The sequence below is a fragment of the Arvicanthis niloticus genome, chromosome 23 (assembly GCF_011762505.2).
Source record: "Arvicanthis niloticus isolate mArvNil1 chromosome 23, mArvNil1.pat.X, whole genome shotgun sequence".
Lineage (NCBI taxonomy): Eukaryota > Metazoa > Chordata > Mammalia > Rodentia > Muridae > Arvicanthis > Arvicanthis niloticus.
The window spans coordinates 8358523-8377991 of record NC_133430.1 but is presented as its reverse complement, the minus strand read 5'-3'; the positions used below and the strand labels follow the sequence as shown (position 1 = coordinate 8377991).

Sequence of the window (19469 nt, the reverse complement as noted above, 5' to 3'; positions counted from 1 at the left end):
TCTCTCTCTCTCTCTCTCTCTCTCTCTCTCTCTCTCTCTCTGTCTCTCTCTGTGTGTGTGTGTGTGTGTGTGTGTCTGTATCTGTGTATATCTGTCTGTGTGTCTGTGTGTGTCCCCATCACTATCTGCATGTGTCTCTGTGTGTTTGTATGTGTGTGTGCGTCTGTGTGTATACCCTGACCTCCTGTTTGTCTGGAGCTCTGTGAGGAGAACAGGAGCAGGGAGCGGTTGGATTCATGTATGGACTGGTAGTATATTAGTTACTTTCTCACACTACCTGACACTGGGGAAGTAATGGTGGTTGGCAGTCTTTCCATGGCGTGACTTGCGCTCATCTTGGTGAATCAAGAATCAAGAGAGCTTCAGCCACCCTGTGCCCTTCCAAGACCCACTTCCAGTGACCTATTTGTACCAGCCACACCTCTCACTTCAGAGGTTCCACCCCTTCCAAAACAGTGCCTTATGCTGAGGAACAGGTGTTCAGACACATGCTCATGGGGGACATTTCAAACTCAGAATAACAGACAGCAACAATGAAAAGTACAGTGAAGGCTGAGTGGGATGGGGCAGAAGTGGCTTCAGTGACACACAGCAGCACACATGGGACTCAGGAAGCCTACCAAGGCCTCCATCCCTACCAAGACCTCCATCCCTACCAAGGCCTCCATCCCTACCAAGGCCTCCATCCCTACCAAGGCCTCCATCCCTACTAAGGCCTCCATCCCAGTGGGTCCTGCATTGGGTCCATTCTCATGAGAAGCTTGTCAGCCTTCAGCCCCAGCCAGTGGCCACGTTCACAGCACTTTGCCCATGCTTGACGACTACCTGCTGCTGTTTCTTCTGTGTGGAGTACGTGTGGTTTTGTTCCTACTGTTTTTAGAGACATTAATGTCCACTGACTGGAGAGCCCACAGCAGTGTAGCTGTACAAACAATGCCTATTTGACTGGACTGCTGTGTGGCTTCTTAATGGCTGTTAGGACATCATTTATCTTAAGATTCCCCCCTTACCTAAGGGATTGGTGTTTTTGATACTTCTAATAGTAAACATTTCTCCCAAAAGGAAATCTTATCCTGCTCAGTCCCCACTGCCTGCACTGAGCAGCCTTTAACTGTGCACAGCATTTCATAAAATAGACTCATACATCGTGACAAGCATTGTCAGAGAGTGTGCTTCAGTCGAAGCCGATGCTTATATTTCAGTTTCCTTTTTTGGACAAATAATTTTATCATAATCTGTTATGTCGATACACTCTTCTTTTGAGATTTTTTTAATTTTATTTTTATTTTATGTATATGGGTGTCTTGCCTGACTTTATGTCTGTGTGCCGTGTATGTTAAGTATCCTCAAAGACCAGAAGAGAGTGCCACATTCTCTGGGACTAGAATGACCAATGGTTGTTAGCTGTCATGTGGGTGCTGGGAATCAAACCTGAGTCTTCCGGAAGAGTAGCCAGTATTCTTAACCACTGAGTCCCCTCTGCCCACTCATTCATTAAGGTTATTTCTGGCCTTTTGGTTTGATGCAGTTTTGGGACAAGGTTTCAGTAGATAGGCCTGGCTGCCCTGGAACTCTGTACAGACCAGGCTGGCCTGGAATTCACAGAGATCCATCCACCCGCCTCTGGGACTGCAGGCATGTACCACCATACTAACTTGGATTTGGGCCTTTCCAGATAGAGCTGCCATGAGGCAGCCCTGGCACAAACACTCTCTCTCTCTCTCTCTCTCTCTCTCTCTCTCTCTCTCTCTCTCTCTCTCGGGTGTGTACCTAACAGCATAGTGCTTGTGAGCCTCACAGTGTGAAAAATTGTCAGGCTGTTTTCAGAATGGCTACACTAGTTCACACTCCTGTCTGTAGTCTTGTGTGTGAATTCTCCACACCTCCAGAACCTTGTTTCCTGTTTCTTTGGTTCTAATGTCCTCGTGAGTGAGACTGTGCAACTCATTGTGGTTCTGACTTGCATTTGTCTCAGCATCTTTTACATATGCTGCCTTCCCATTAGGTGAGCTGTCTGTAAATACAGTAAGCACATTCTGTATGGACTGCATGCACATATTTACAGGAAATACAAAAGCATGCATAGAGGCAAATTGTAACAACTTTTCTTTTGGATAATGATTATCAATTTTGCCTGAAAAGTTTACACGTGCAATAGGCCAAATATCAGTATTCAGCAATAACCAATTTAATTTCTGTTGGATAAGCAATAAATATTTCATCGGGTTCTTTCCCAAAATACTTTCATGATTCTATTGTACAATTCTTTATTGACATAGCAATAGCTTCATAATAGTTTAGACTTTCTTTGAAGATGAAGAAAGATGAATTCACATTAATGGTCCCTTTTGCCAAAGAACTGCTGTGAGTGCATAAGAAGTAGCAAGAACACAAACCGCCAATAATTGATCATAGTCTATATAATGTATCTGATGTTGGTTAATAGCTTCCTCTACTTTCTGCAAAGCTGTTTGTCCCTCATCAGTTAATTGTGGGGGGGATTAGGATTTGCATCCCCCTTGAGAAAATCAAACAGAGCTCTTAAATGTCCTATAAAGCTCACTCCTGTGGTGAGCTTAAGATGAGTTCTTAGCCAACTGACATCTCCTAGCTTCTTTTGAAAATCATTTAAAGTAGGTAAATTATCTTTTCTTATTTGGATTTTCTGTGCCACAGTTTGTTTAGGATATAACTGATGTCCCAAATACTGAAAAAGAAATTGTCTTTGAACCTTTTCTGGAGCAACAAGTAATCTCCAAGATTTTAAAGCTTGTTGTGTAAGAGCAAAGGCTTTTAGTAAAACCCCTTCAGAGGGATCAGCTAATAAAATATCATCCGTATAATGAATAATATACACAGAAGGATACAAAGTCCTAACTTCTTGTATTGAAGCAGCAACAGATTTTTGACATAATATAGGGCTGTTAGCCATTCCTTGAGGCAAAAGTTTCCAATGACATCGCTTCATGGGTTCTTTAAAATTACAAGCAGGCACACTAAATGCAAACCTTTTACAGTCATCAGGATGCAAGGGAATAACATAGAAACAATCTTTTAAATCTATAATAATTTTATACCTTTTTTTTTTTTTTTTTTTGGAATGGCAGCTGTGGCAGGTAAAGCCAGGCTCTATACTGGTCCCATAAGTTCCATAGTCTCATTAACCTTTTGCAAATCTTGCAGTAGTCTCCACTTGCCTGAATTGTTTTCTTAATTACAAATATGGGTGAGTTCCAGGGGGAATTAGAATTTTGAGCTTGTGATTGAATTGTAAACTGCCAATGTTCCATTAGTTTTATATATATTTAACTATAGTTTTTAAAAGTTTCTTTTGTAATATCAGAGTATAACTATAATTTTGGATGGCAAAACCAATTTTTAACAGTTTAAACAATCCAGTCTCTCTAAAATCAATACCAAGTGCATCATTTTCATGTTACAAAGTTTGGTTGCCAGTTCTTGTAAATGAATGCACGACGGTGGAGCTTTTAATTTTTAATACCTCATTAAAGAAACATTGTTTTAAATCCTATCTTTTATAAGTCTGGCTTCTAGATCAAAGAGTTACATAAAATATTATCCCAATTTGGAGACCTGTTTCCCTAGGTTGACTCATGCCATGACTTCAACCCAGAGTTACCAGTTTTAAGCCAACATTCTGTTACCAATGTTACAAATTTTTAAACATACCAAATAACTTATAAGCCAATAATTTATAACCAAGACATGCAGAACACATCTATGCATTTAGGACCAGTCAGAAACAAACATGAATTGGCTACACACATTTGCTTATTTAGACTAGACAAACACAATTTTCTTACTTTTTCTAGCTGTAATTTCAAGGGAGGAGCAGCCTGCCACCTGCTGAACCCAAGTATTCCAGCAGACAGAGTTTTAACCATTTTTTCTTTTGAATATGAAACACAGAGCAAACAATCAAGCAACAAAATGAAACCACAGACATAAACTGACAGACAGACAGTGGTGCACCAAGAACAGACAGTAGACAGAGGGAAGAGAACCAGATGTCCCACCAAAGGTACCTAGATCCAGGACTAGGCATTCCTCCAGTGGGAGCCAGAGAGGAAAGCAGGATGTCTCCTGAACTCCTCTTGACTTCAGCATATCTCTAAGCATATGTACAAAAAGCCTTCTACCAATTACCCTGCGACATTTTCACAGGGTTTACTCACTGCTGGCCCAAATTTTCTGTATTTTCCTTTGCACGAGCTTCCTTTTCTGCCACATCCTTCACTGAACCTCTTGTACTTGAGCCTCAATGTTGAGGGCACCACCTGACCAAGCCAGAGCTCAGTCAGTCAACAGGGTCTCAAGGGAGGGACGGAGGATAAAGAAAGAAAAGATAATTTGACAACATTATGACATGACTCCAGCCAGTACTAAAGCGAGTTTATTTTTTCCCAATCTGCTTTTATACCATTCTAAGTACATGCAAAGAGTAGGGTCAGTTCTTGGTCAAGGACAAGCAAGGCATAAACAAAGAAGTCAAGGAACAAACAAGGCATAAACAAAGGTTCCGTATTTGAGGACTTATCAAGATGATCAATATTCAAGGAGTGTGGGCTGGAGAGGTGGCTCAGCAGTTGAGAGCACTGACTGCTCTTCCAGAGGTTCTGAGTTCAATTCCCAGCAACCACATGGTGGCTCACAACCATCTGTAATGGATCGGATGCCCTCTTTTGGTGTGTCTGAAGACAGTTACAGTGTGCTCATATGCATAAAATAAATAAATTTATAAAATAAAAAGAATGCGTGCTTTAGGTTTTAAGCATGAGATTGTTCGTCTTTACTGTTGAGTCCTTGCATCTAGTGCTAGGTGAGTGAGATGGTAAGAACTGAAAATATTTTGTCACCTAAAAAACAAAGTCTGTTTTAGACACTTTGAGTATGCTTATTTAATGTCTCACTACCTCGTAAACATAATTGCTGTGTGTGTTACACAGTAGTTAAATTTCCATGCAGAAAAGTAAATGTCCTGAATTCTCAAATTGGTATTATTTATTGTTTGATATATATCATGTATGTGATTTATTTAGGAATGTAGATCTTACTGTATATAAATGCATGCTTTTGGGATTATGCTAAGATTTCATTAGAAGCAGATTGTATTGATAAAACCATAACTCAGAATGACTGTCAAATAAAATGACAGATTTATTTTTTTTTCTCATCTTCAAAAAAAAAGAAGGAATACATTGCTCAGCTGTATTTTTCTTGCGCTCACTTTCTTGTCTTAGCCCAGTGTCAGGTGTTCTTGCCAGTTTCCTTGAAGTGTCCCCAAGAGCTCTCCATAGCAGGTTCCCTGGAACCCCGGGGATGCCCTGCCACACTTGATGTTCACTGCCACCCAGGTTGCTGGTAGGTGTACCCGTCACAGGCTTAGCAGAAACTATGGCTTCCTTTCTGGGCTCAGGCCTGGGTCACAGTGACATGGCTGAATGCACGGAGGTCAGGGTTGTTGGTAAGCATGGACCTGCCATGGTTCCTTTTGATAGAAAAGAGGAGAGAAAATTGAGACCAGCCAGCATGCCCAGTGCACCTGCTTTTCCTTTGGGAAGACCGAGGTCAAGAGACAGGCCCCTGCATAAAAGTGGTGTCTGGAGGTGGCCTGCAGTATCTCCTCTGCTGTCACAGTCAAGTCTGCTACCCAGAGATTGAAGGAGTTGGAAGAGCGGTTAGAAGCACTGCCATTTTCCCCATCCCTACCCTGAGTTTCTTAATTTATGTAAAAATGGAGCAGTACCCTTCTGCGTGTCAATTCCCTAAGTAGAAAGTTGAGATCCTGAATTGCTGAATTCATGGGATAGCACTTTCTCCAAAGCCCTGGACACAGGGAAGGAGGCCTTGTGGACAGAAAGGGTTCTGGCTAGGGCACTGTTTGGATAGGTTGGCCGGCTCAGGGCCCCTTCTCAGCACATGGAGCTCTGGGTTTACCCAGCCACCTGTGCTGGATCATTAACCAGAACACAGCTCAGTGCACTCACTGAATCAGGAAACACATATTGTGTTCCTTCTGAACTCCAGCACCCTGATGCCTTAGTGTGCTTCCACTGAAAATGGTAACAGGATCTCAGCCCTCTCAGAGCCTGCCTGGACATGTCTGAGGGACAAGACCAGACATCAGTAGACACTCACTGATCAGAGCTGAGGGCTGCACAGAGAGCCTAGCCTGACCACTGTCACTGTCAGGAAGATGAGCTGACCCACCCAGAGTCAGAGAGTAGAGCAGGGTGGTGCCCGGCAAGGACAATGCTCCAAAGACCTCGGGAGCAAAAAGAGAATTGGGTTTAGTGTGGCTAAAGTTCCAACCCTGGAAGCATAATGAAGCTGACTGATAGAAGCAGTGCCGGGGGCGGTGTGCATACGTCTGTGCGTCTGTCTGTCTGTCTGTCTGTCTGTGTGCTGCCCCTTCACTCTGCTTCACTCTGGCTGCCTGCTGAGAACATGTAGGAAGAGCTTTGACATAGGGTGCTATGGGACACGCTGACTGACAGACGTGTTGGGGCATGGCAGAGAAGCAGTGGAGGAAGCTGCTTGGCTGGGGCTGCTGAGAGAAATAGGCAGGTGTGGGTGGTGGTAGGGTAGGAACAAGATGTGGTATGAATTTTATGTGAGATGTGCAGAGAGAGAAGCTACTGCCCAGGATTCTGACTTCAAGTAAGATGGCAACTCCAGTTCTAGGTGCAGATGCCCAAGTCACCACTGTCCTGTGTGCTCAGAGGGCTGGACGCCAGAGGATAACTCAGACTTGATCCACAGACTCTCAGGGACATCTTTCTCTCTGCCCCATGTCCCATGCTTAGTATGTTGCTATTCTCTTGAACACCCTTTCTTCTCTTGGAGCTTGCATGTGGGTGCTGGGAGTCGAACCCAGGGCCTTTGTAAGAACAAGTGTTCTTAAGCACTGAGCCAACCCTCAAGCCCCTTGCCTCTAATTTTCATTCCCAAACTTTGATGCCATAAAGTTAGGTATTTTTTTTGTGGCCTTAGGGCCTTGGTTTAGTGTGAGTGTTGTCTTTTGCAGTAGGACATCAAACTGCAAGACTGTTTCATGGAGAGTTGGTTAGGTTAGGTGACTGGGATATTAAAAACACATAGTGTGAAGTGCTGTTTTATATATCTGTGACATAGAAATAAACTCGTAAGGATAAAATGAAAATAGCAGACAGAAAATGAGTCATGAAACACACAGTGAAGTGTCACTCATATAACAGGCTGAGTTGTTGGTTGCTTATTTAAGTAGGTTCTAAAAATAACTGTAGAGGAGCACGGTCCCACCTTTTAGCTATAGCGGCCTTTGGATAGTGTGACCTTGGGAATTCCTCTTTGTTCTATGTTTTGGTAATTCTAAAATGTTTTTACAGTAATTATATACCACGTGTATTATCATCAAAAATCCACAAATTAAAAACTAAACTAAAGTCAAGCAATCTGTGTAGCATTATGGCAGTGCTGCCCACATAGTATTCCTGTTGTTTTCCAGGAAATCAAGTTCACCCCATAATTTCAGAGCTCACCCCGTTAATTTAGTTACTGTTGCATACTTGATTACACATTGGTTTATGGGTTTTCCTCAGGATATACTGGAATAAACCTGCAATGTTTCCCCACCCACATCCCAGGACAGGCATCTCATGGACCCCGTGATGGTTGATTCTGGACCCTTGTCTCTGTTTTGTGCCTGCTGCGTCCGTGTGGAAGGGTGTCGTACAGGTGCTGTGCACATGCATTGGAAAGGAAAGGGTGTTTAGAGTTAGGAAGGAGAGGAGAGTCACCAGTGACGTTTCCATATGCTTTACAGACCTGCTTCGCGTGAGGGTTGAGTCACATGGCCCTCCGTAGTTCTTTGCTTTGTTTTTACCAATGTTACTATAACCTGAGTTAACAGACGAGTGAATAACAGTGTCGCGCTAACTGAGATTACCTGCATTTTCTAAAGAGATCTGCTCATACAACTTTGAAATTTTCCCTTGTTTGATGGTTTTAAGTAGTAAAAGAAATGCATGGTTATTTTTATAACAAATGAAACAAATTTAAAAAGAAAACTCAACTTTCCCCCATATTACTAACCTTTTTTTTTTTTTTTTTTTTTTTTTTTTTTTTTTTTTTTTTTTTTTTTTTTGAGAAAACTGTTCAGAAGCCTTGGAGAGGATGAGTGAGTTCATTATCAGGTCATAGGTGATATCACAGGTGCACTGAGGATCGTGGCCAGTGTGTCAGCTGTGCAGAGTTCACTTGTTCAGTGTATCTCAGAAAAGCTAGATGTTTAAACTCCAGAGTTGTTAGGTAAACCTGGGTGTGGTGGCTCACACTTGTAATCCCCCTACAGGAGGCACAAGTAGGAAGATGGTGGTGCAGGGCAGTGGTGGCTGCGCACACCTTTAATCCCAGCACTTGGGAGGCAGAGGCAGGCGGATTTCTGAGTTCAAGGCCAGCCTGGTCTACAGAGTGAGTTCTAGGACAGCCAGGGCTACACAGAGAAACCCTGTCTCAAAAAAACAAAAAAAACAAAAAAAAAAAAACAAAAAAAAAAAAAAGAAAGAAAAAGAAAAAAAGGAAGATGGTGGCAAGTTTGAGGCTGGTCTGCTCTGCATAGCAAGTCTCAAGCCATCATGCTAGGTGTTTCTTTGCTCCTGGAGCACAGGGAAGAGATTCAAAGGACCAGGGTGGGGTTGAGCCAGGAACTTTGGAGGAGCTTCTGGTCTGGAGAGTATTGTTCCCACACTGTCTGACAGTCACTAATCTTCCTCCATACCTGTGCTGGGGTCCTTGCCAGAATGTCTGGGAAGTGTGCTCGTCCTGGTGGGACTGTTGGAGTCTGGTTTCTGTTGCTAAGTGAGTGTTTGAGATTCATCTTGTTGGGTGAGTCAGTACTGCTCTATAATTGTTGCTGTGCTGTTCACTGTCTGAGTACCCAGCTTGCTTATCCCTTCCCCCAGGTGATGCAGCTTCTAGTGTTGGCCACAAGCTGTTGTTTGTAGATGAGCTTTGGACTCAGGTGTACATGAGTGTCGTCTTGCACGTTGCAGTGGCTTCCAGGACCAGCGAGTTAGCACCCAAGAACTCTGTCCTTCATTTAGATGAAGTCAGCTCTGACTCCTTCCTGTAACTGCTAATTCTGTGGAGCCATGGCTGAAGAACCCAGAAAGGTTTTCCTCGTGGTTTTGTTGCAGGTCTACATTCTGATTTAGGTCCGTGGCTCTCTTTTAGGTCTTTAGGTTTGTCTGCAGCCTCTTTTAAGCTGCCCTGTCGTTGAAGAAGCTACCAGCCTCCATAGAGCAGCTTTGCATGGTAGTTGTCCCTCAGTTGACTCTACTAGTGAGTCTGATTCTGTACTCACTGTGCTCTGCCATTGGTCTCTGGGACTCTCTGACACTGCTGTCTACTGGATCCCAGTGTCATGGTAGACATGTGGGGCTGATAAGGCTTACGGGTACTTATTCTTTGCTCTATGCTGTTTCTCGATTTCCTGCCTGTTTCCTCCCTGTCTGTCTTCAGGCTCCCCGGTCTCTCCTCTGGTGTCTCATCTGTCAGTTCCACCCCAGAGTTCTTATCTCACCCTGTGGCCATCATCCCTGGTAGTTGGATTTGCATCTTTTTTTATAGCTTCACTTTTTGTCTGCTGATAACCCCCATCAGTCAGGTCAGTTCAAAACATTCATCTATCTGGTCTTCATCTGTGTGAAACTGTGAGTTTTGTCCTGTTGAGTCCTGTACATTTAGGTTTTTCCTCTTAATGTTTTTGAGACATATTTGGAGATGTAACTAAGAAGTATGGAGATAGTTTGATCTTCTTGGATCTTGTTTTTAAGCATTAAACAGGACCTGAGCTATACTAGCCTAGAGCGAACAACTCTCCGTTGCCAAGCTAAAGCCCAGCTGATGCTGAATTCAAGGCACCATTGGTTGGGAGTTTTCCTGGTCTGCTTGATGAAGTAGCCACTCTCCCCAGCCTCCCCTAGTACAATTATCTCTCAATGTCCAGGGGAATTCGCATATCTGGGGATGCTCAAGACCTTTATATGAAGGGTAGCATGTCTGCAGAACCACGTCTTCCTGTCCACTCTCAGTTATCTCCTGTTTTAAGTCATCTCTAGAGACTTAATACCTAGAACACTGCAGGTGCTGGGTAATGAATACAGTGTAACAATACACTGTATTGTTTAGAAGACCATGACTTAAAAAGAGAAGCCTCTATGTTAAGCAGAGAATGCAGTGTTTTATTGCCAGATGTTTTTGAGCCTTGGTTGACTGAATCCAGGACATGAAACCTACCTATAGTTTACCTATAGTTGGTAAAGCGCCAACTATACTGGGTCCTCACTAATCCTCTTTGTGTTTCCATGGCCTCTGGTAGTTTTCTCACATCAGATAGCCTTGTGACGTTGTGCTAATCAACAACAGGACGTTTTCCGGGTACAGAACTCCCTTCTCTATGGGGCTGACTCTGTCTTGCAGGTTCACACTACCCCTCCTGCTGGACTGTACAGCCTGCCAGTGTCCTGGTGGTCATTCCAGGGCTCCCTTCATCTCTTCCGTCTCACAGGATCAGAAGAATTTTGATTTTACCTAGTCTGTTCCGTCTCTGGGACAGTAGAATAAACCCCATCCCTGTGACACTTAGCTATGTCCCCAACTGAGCCAGCAGTGAGCACAGGGTGGTAGGATTGTAGGTAGTCGCATAAGTGATGGTTCCGTGGCCTTTCTCATGTCCGTACATTGTGTGGGAAGTAGAGTGTATTGCAGATATTCGGAAGCCTTCCTAACTCCCTCACATTTTATCCCAATAAAAACATCAGTCTGCTGCTAGACAGAGCAAGTATGTTAGAGCACTGACGGTGGAATCCAGGTATCACAAGACCTCACTTACAGCTTCATGTTGAAATTTGTCAGCATAAAACATTTTGGAATACAGCATCCAGAATCTCCTTAAAACTAACTGTTGGCCATGGTAAATAACTTAAGATTCGTCTCTTGATCCACCTTTGTTCTGCTCTGCTTTCTTACAGTACTGGGAATTAATCTAGGGCCTGTGCCTGACAGAGGAGTTCCCCTGCCAAGCCGCTACATACTCAGCAAACACTTGGTGTGGTTTGGTTTTCTGTTCTGTTCTGTTTGAAACAGAGTCTCCTATATCCCAGGCTGGCTACATAGCCAAGAACAGCCCTGAATTTATAGCCCAGGCTGGCTACATAGCCAAGAACGGCCCTGAATTTATGACACTCCTGCCTCCACCTTCCCTGACTAGGTTACAAGCATGTGCTCTGTTTTATGATGTGCTGGGAGGAACCCGTGCCTTCCTGCCTGCCAAGCGAGCACTGTGCCAGCTGAGCTCAGCTCAGCCCTCTCACTGTTATTCCTAAGCATATACTAATTGAACTGACTTACAAACTACCACTTATCATGTATGACTTCTTTACTCTTAAACATACTAAATAAACTCATACACTAAAATGGCTGTCCTATGTCATCATTGTCAGATGTAATGTAGTGTCGCACATTTAGTTGTACAATAGCTGTGAAATACTCGTTAGAACAGTTGTTTTAAAAGTTGCAGCTACATCATTCCCTTTATTTAATATCCTATAAAGATTGTAAATTTTTATTTCCCTGATATTTTCAACTATTATGTTAGAACATGTAAGTTGGGTGTCTGGAGTGATGGGTAAGAGCCTTCATTGCTCTTTCAGAGGACCCAGAATCAATACCCAACACCAGGAGGCTCACCATTATCTGTAACAGCAGATCTAGGAGAACCAGTGCCCTCCTCTGGCCTCCACAGGCAAGGGCACACTGCTGTGCAATACATATACCCAGGCACCTCTTTGTACACATAAAGCGAAATTTTATTTTAAAAAATAGAACACGCAGAATACTTATCTGAATAAATACTTATCAGATAAATAAATATCTGAAAATCCAAACTGAACTTTTGAGTACCAACATAATACCACAATGGAAATTTTTACAGTTGACCTAGACCCACTAAAAATGTTGTGTGTATTTAATGGGGAAAAGATGCTTTAACTTTCCTCCAGGTATGTGTTTAAGAAACAAATTAAACACGAGTTTTGTGTTTAAACCTGATTCCTACCCTCATATATATACATAAATAATAACACAAACAATTATGGTAGCAAGCACTTCAGATAAGAGACATTCAACCATATTTGAATTGATGGTAAAAATAAGAAACTATTCAAATGTAAGAATTTTAAGGGTGGGTTTTTAAATGCCATGTGCAGGCATCTATTTGGCGAGAAGTGACATTGTTTGAAAGCAGCTTTGGTTGTGGAGTGGTAGAAAACCAGGCTCTGCCTTGCTTCCCAGAGAGTTACTGAGTGAATGTTTCGGGGTCGGACAACCCCGTGTATGGTGGGGGGATGAAAGACACTAGTCTAGCATGTCCCTACTATTCAAGTGCATTCGAGATGATCGTTCCAGAGAAACATCGTGCAGGAGCTTAGATTAGGGACCCAGTGAGGACTGTAACTGCATTACAGCTGAGAGGCAATGGCTTAACCGCCTTTGTTGGTCTTTTGGTAATTAGTTCAGTTAGTAAGGTGACCAAAATGCACTTTTTCAGAGGACCTATTCTGTGCAAGTTTCTGAGTGGCTACTAAAGGGCCGTCTAAGTACCAAGTTTATCCAAGATTTGTTTCACCATATGTTTAAGACCGCATAGGGAAGTAGCTCTTTGGTAAAGTGCCTGCCATGCAGTCATGAGGACCCGAGTTCTGATCCTCAGCATCCATGAAGAAGCCCAACCCAGCAGCGTGCACTTGTGACCCCTGAGCTGGGAAGTAGGTAGATCCTCGGTGCTCACTGACCAGCCAGTGTACCCAAGTCAGTCAGCTCCAGGGGACACCTGATGGCAGGCACACAACAAACAGATCGAATTCAATGTGAAATGTCTCTGTGGGTTCCCTGTAGGAGATGACCTCGGGTGAGGAAGGTTCTGCCACGATGCAGCTATTGGTAGAGCCTTTTATCCAGTTCTGTGCTCTCTCTGAAGGCCACCTAGTCAGATGAATAGCTTTCAGCACTATATGTCTTCATGTCTGTGTTTATGGTGTTGTTCCATCCATACAGCTTCTGGTTGTTGATGTTGCTGCCCTTGGTTTTTATTTTGGCTTTTGTGTCTTGGGACCCAGCTTTGCTGGTCAATCTGGCCTCTGCTTTACAAGTATATCACATACAAACAAATGGTGGCTTGACAGACTTCTCAGAAATGTGTCTCTTTCCAGTTTGACTCTTAGAACCCAGTACCCTAGTGCTGTCTATAGAAGGAAGTGTTTGGAGATAGCCATCATTTGGCTCTTGGACTCCCAGATAGACATCATGCTCACTAAGACTGCGGAAACCAGAAGTGAGGGAGCAGTGGGTCAAAACAAACCAAAGAGCTGAGAATGAAAACTCTGGCCCAGTGTCTGTGCAATGAGAATCCTCATTCTGTTTGAGATTGTCCCTTTACATCACAGCTAAGTGTTCATCAATCCACCCATGGTAATGGCTAATACAGGCACAGAGAAGCTGGACAGGGCTGCTGGACTGTAAGAGTCTTCTTTTTAAATTGTTTTTCAGGCTGCTTTGGCTTATGTTTAAGTCAGGGAATAAGACACTCTGAGAAAGATCTGCGGGGCTGACCTAAAAATGGGAGGGAGTGTCGCTTCTTTCTGGTATTACAGTCGGTCCCCCTTGTGGCACCGGTGGAGCGGTGTGGATCAGACGCAAACACATGCGTGTTTGCGTGCTTGTGAGCCCGCCCCTACTATCTACAGGAAAGATGTTTGGGACTTGCTGAACAATGGCAACTGTCAGGATGCTTTGCAGATGTTCTCAGTGACCCTCAGAGCAGCCTGGTGTGAAGAGAGGGCTTGCCCTTTTCAGGAACGGCACGTTGAGGCCCCGGGCAGAATGCCCATTCCTGTCTTGACTAGATAAGAAAAGGCCACAGAAAAGTGCTGCTCCAGTGTCGTGCTGCCCTCCCACATGTGACCCACTCCTGTTGTGTGTTTGAGTCTCCTTTATGCTCTGAATACATGCATTCCATTGACAGGATTGTGACACGCTGGCAGACCTGTTCCCATTGCTCCAGCACCACAGGTTCAGGAGCATGGAGGTTACATGAGTGCCATCTCCTTCTTCCACCTGTGTCCTTCCACAAATTTGGCTTCTGAAGTTTTTATATTTAAACATGGTACCCGTTTAGAAACCCAAGTATAATTTGGGTATCACATTGTGTGTTTAGCTCTGTCCCTTCCCCCATGGAGCATCAGCGTTTTACCAACCTTCTCTGGGGAAGCAGTGTATGGTGATGTGCTGAGGGTGTGCCTGGGAGCTCCAGGTGTCAGGTTTTCTACAGGAGAACTCCTGGGATGACAATGCCCAATGATAGAAGCTGCCATTTCCCTCTTGAGCTCTTGCCTTTCCCCGTGGTCCTCTCATCTCCTCTTCCTGGGGATAACCTCTGAAGGGCTTACCCTCTCACTCTCTCTGAGCAGGGGAACAGTTGCTTGTTTTCTCCATCACTGCCTCTAGCCACCACCAGTGTGTCGGTCCTTCCTGCGTGGTGTGTCCATGCCTGCGGGGCAGTGTTCAGCATCACTGAAGATCATCCTCCTCCGGATCCCCAGCCTCCTCTGCAGATGCTGACCCTCCTGGGTATCCACATACCCTACTCTGCTTCTGAGATGGCACAGCCTGAGCCTGCAGCTTATCAGAGAGCAGAGAGCCAGTCTTCTATTGTCTTTAAGGCCCCTTAGCTCTTCTCCATCTGAGGAGAGAGGAGACAGTTGCACTAGACAGAGGACTCAGTTCTACTCTCTCTTCTCCTAATACATTCACAGCCTGGTAAGGCACAGGGAGTCTCTGGTGATGACGGTGAGCTCTGCCAGTGGGGCCACCCAAGGAGGCACTGGTGACCCAGCAGGCTGTGAGCGACTGGGCTTGTCCCATCTCCTTGCCTCATCCTTAGGCTTTGAAAGTGTTACCTCAGGAAGCCCTCTGTCCTGTGCACCTGCTCCTCACCATTGCTTGCCATTCATTGTTTGCGAGGCCCCACAGGGCTCCAGTCCCCAGAGGCCAAGAATTGATACTCATACTTCATGTGGTCGCCAAAACTTGAATGACTGGGCAGACATTGTTTCTGGATCTCTGGCCATCTTTTTCTCCCTGTGATTCTCCTCCACTGTCTCTGCCTTCATGTCATTCCTCATAGAAGCTGCATAGCTGCTCCTAGCTTTGACGCTAGTAACATCCTAAGAAATGCCCGGATTGCAAGCTAGGTAATGGTGAGAGAAACGAGAAAGAGCTGCTGGTGGTGATTCATTACTCTAATCCTGATTCTCAGAAGGCTGTTCTGGCAGAGGGCATGGGTTCAGTTCCCAGCACCCACCTAATGGCTTGCAGCCATCTGTAACCTCAGCCCTAGGGCATCCAGTGGTCTCTTCGTGCTTCCACAGGCACCAGTCATACGTACACAGACATGCGGGTGAAATATTCAGACTTAGAAAATGAAAATAAATCTTGGAGGAGGAGGAGGAAGAGGAAGAGGAGGAGGAGGAGGAGGAAGAGAGCCAGGGAAATCCCAGCTGCTCATTTGGCTACTGGACTCTGAACTGCAAGGTTCATTAGCCTCCCAAGAGGTTGTCCTGGAGCTGCCGCTTGCATTTATGTCTGATTTGGGGGTTTGTGCTTTTGACAATGTGGGACAAGGACTTTGATCACCTGTAAACCAGTTACCAGGTCCCAGGACTGAAATTGGCATTGGTGGGTTTATAGTTGTCATAAGATGACACATGTAAACATGAGTTTTAAGAAAAGCAGAAAAAATAACAACCAACATAGAATGGGAAGCATCTGTCACTAGGCTTATTTATGTTCCTTGGAATGTTTGTGTTAGGACTTGAGGGATCCTGGTTGTGATCATGGAATATATGGGTTTTAGTTTGCAGTCAACATGTTTCGAACCTTGCCACCCTCCTCCAATCCTACGGGAGCAGAATTCGACCCAGAAGAAGATGAACCAACGTTAGAAGCAGCCTGGCCTCATCTGCAGGTACTGGACTTGGCAGCAACTCAGATAGGATAGTGTATGCTGAGTGGGTGGTGGCCCAGGGCCTCTCTAACTGGTAGCTTCTGATCTAAAGGAGTCTCTGGTCTGAAAAATTTTTAGCAGAGCAGAGAAGGGGAAGGAAAGAAAAAGTGGAAGAAACAAGAAAGATTGAATGAGTATGTGAGGAATTGATTGGTTGATTTTATGGACCCATTGTACAGGCCACAGAGTTATGTAGCCTGATTTGTGTGCCCTCAATGATGATACCAACTTTACACTGAGTTCAGGTTCTGTCCTAGTTAGGGTTGCTGTTGCTGTGATGACAAAAGCAAGTTGGGGAGAAAAGGGTTTATTTGGCTTTTGCTTCCATATTACTGTTCATTGTCAAAGGAAGTCAGGACAAGAACTCAAAACAGGGCAGGAACCTGGTGTCAGGAGCTGATGCAGAGGCCCTGGAGGAGTGCTGTCCTGGCTTGCTGCCATGGCTTGCTCAGCCTGCTTTCTTAGAGAGCCCAATACTACCAGCCCAGAGGTGGCACCACCTGCGGTGGGCTGGCCCTTCCTCATCAATCAGTAAATAAGAAAACGCTCTACAGGCTCGCTTACAGCCTTTTCTCCATCAAGATTCTCTCCTCTTAGATGACTGCCGCATGTGCCAAGTTGATATAAACTGCCCAGCGCAGGTTTAGAGCATTTCCCAGGTGTACTCCTGGCTTTCAGTACCTGGGTTTGACTTTTGTCCCTGTGTGTCCTAGGCTCCTTGCTGACACCTGTAAGATGCAAAGCCACTGGTACCATTTACATATGCCCTTGGTGAGGAAAGGAAGCAAAGTGAGAAACCTGGGAAGGAGCCAGATGTTCCACCCTCAAGGCGTCTGGCTTCTACACAGCCCATGATAGACCGTCCGTGCTATCTAGCCCGCTGTGCTGTGTTTATTTACAAGGGAACCACAGAGGTTGTGGCTCAGTGGCTGTGTTTTTTGTGTTCCTCTCCCAGGCGATCCTAAAAGTTCCTGTCCACTTAGAACTCCGTGAGACATGTAGATGGCAGACTGCAGGCTCCACCCACAAGCCTGGTCATGGTCCAGGTGTAGCAGCTAAGCCATGAAAAGCACTGTGTGCCATTTATGAAACAGTGTGTGGTTCTCACTAAATAGAAGAATTCCATTTGCAATTATAATTACGCTAAGCCACACAGTTCAGCGTTAATTTGAATGCATGTGTGGTTTTTCTTAAGTCCAGTGTTTTCAACAGATAATGAATTAGAGCGGTGTACTTAATCCTGGGTGAAGTACCACGTAACTTGACTCACTGTTATCTTTTTTCCTCCTAGCTTGTTTATGAATTTTTCTTAAGATTTTTAGAGTCTCCAGATTTCCAACCCAATATAGCAAAGAAATATATTGATCAGAAGTTTGTATTGCAGGTAAGTTCCCAGAGAGGTGTTCCTCAACAGCCGTAAGGACAGAGTGGCCACTGTCACTAAGTGCGACTTTATTTTTCTTAAAGCTTCTAGAGCTCTTTGACAGCGAGGATCCTCGGGAGAGAGATTTTCTAAAAACAACCCTGCACAGGATCTATGGGAAGTTCTTAGGCCTGCGCGCTTACATCAGGAAACAGATCAATAATATATTTTATAGGTAAGTCCCCATGTGGTTGTCATCCAGCCTTGATGTTGTCACATCAAAGACGGGGAGGGGAACTGAGTCATGTTTTCGTGATCTCGCCCCTCATGCTCTCCACCCACCCACCACCACCCACCCTGGTGTCTTACCACATAGGAACCCTTGCTGGGTTCCTGCAGTTGTCCAGCTGCTCACATGTGGATGCTTCTGTCCCATGCTCTGCTTGCTACCTTCTTACTCCTGCTCAGTCACAGAGAAGACAGGAAGGAAGAGGAGGGACAGAAGTGGGCAGCCTTTGCCTGGGAGGACCTGGGAATTAGGTGAACAGTTTGAAGGCCAGCCAAACACAGAGAGGAGAGCCTGGCAGCTGGCAGACAGGACAGCTTTCCTATCTATGCCCAGACTTGGTCCTTCAGGACCAGAGAGTGACCACAGACCTTCCCCCGGGGCCCCCATCTAAGAAAGGACACACCAAAAGCCTCCAAGTCCACTGATGGCTGTGACCCCAGATGTCTTACCTCCACCTGCCCCCCTCCCCTACCCCATCTCACCTCTGACCAGGCCTCATGATTCGTAAGATCTATAATCCCAGGTGAGCATGCAGGTATACACCTGTAATCCAGGGCTCTGGAGGCTGAGGCAGAAGGATTGCCACAGCTTTGTCTACATCGAGGTCCTAGCGAGCCATGGTTCATGTCGCTGTTACTGACGGGTGCAACAGGCCTAGGCTATGTCTGTGCCTCCCGGGTCTGGCCTGTCCCAGACTGTGCAGCCGTGTGTTATCTCAGGTTGTCCTGCTGCCCTGCCTTGCCTTGAGCCCTCAGACCTCCTTCCTCAGGAAGTGACATGAGCTGACATGGTTTCTACTCCCCAAGGGCAGCCTCGGTGACTGACACCAGCTCTGTATGCACCCAAGTGATACAGAGTGAGTGCTGGTGGAAGAATCTGCGCAGCTCTTTCATGGGAAGGTCTCACTGTCGCCCTAGCTAGCCTGTAATTCACTGGGCTAGGATGGCCTCAAACTCAGAGCTCCTGCTTCTGCTAGGACTGAGGTTGTGAGTCACCCTGCCCAGCCTAAGCTGTGTAGCTCTTTCTTACTAGTACCCAAAAGGCTTACTACGTAAGCAGATTACTCGGTGATTGTTGGCTTCTTCAGCTGGCCTCCTGCTGTGATATCTGACTCTAGAGGAGCCTGGAAGTAACAGATCTTGGCAGTGATGGAGATGTGATGTCCATCTGATATAAAATCAATAAGCTTCACAGTCTGCTGTGGGCCAGACCTGCTTCTGTGTAGACACAAGACCGGCATCCTCAGCCCTCATGGCAGCGCACTGGCCTGCCAGATCCTTGCCTCAGCTCCCAGCTTGACTGAAAGTGGCCCAGAAAGGGGAGCTGGGAGTGAGACTGGCAGCTTGAGTGGCCCTCTGGCCCTCCTAGGATCTTTTGCCTAATGGCAAATGGTAATATTGGGACCCTCATTGTATAGCTTCCCTTTGAGCCTTTCCAGGTTCTCTGTAATACATAGTGTTTCTCTGATGGAGCCCAGCCCATCCTTGCTTGCTGACGAGTCAGAGAATGACGTCCGCTCCTGGTCTTTTACTTCTTGGTGCTATGCTTCCTCACAAGGTCATCGCTCAGCTGACATCATTCTCTACACACAATGGGCACAACTTAGATTCCAGTCTCTTAGCCCTGAAATCCAGGCCTTGCCCAGAGAGTTGTTTCTCTGGACTGGTGGTCTTGCTCAGCAGCAGAACCACAGA

General features: G+C 45.3%; 1 protein-coding gene across 8 annotated transcripts in view; it reads left to right on the top strand.

Moving 5' to 3' along the window:
• Positions 1-19469, top strand: part of Ppp2r5c (protein phosphatase 2 regulatory subunit B'gamma) — a 131378-nt gene that overhangs the window by 83374 nt on the left and 28535 nt on the right. For all 8 annotated transcript variants that reach the window (XM_076921161.1, XM_076921162.1, XM_076921163.1 and 5 more), the window contains 3 exons: positions 15974-16084; positions 17415-17507; positions 17591-17721. In XM_076921161.1, the coding sequence (XP_076777276.1) occupies positions 15974-16084; positions 17415-17507; positions 17591-17721 (335 nt within the window). The remainder of the gene's footprint in view (positions 1-15973; positions 16085-17414; positions 17508-17590; positions 17722-19469) is intronic.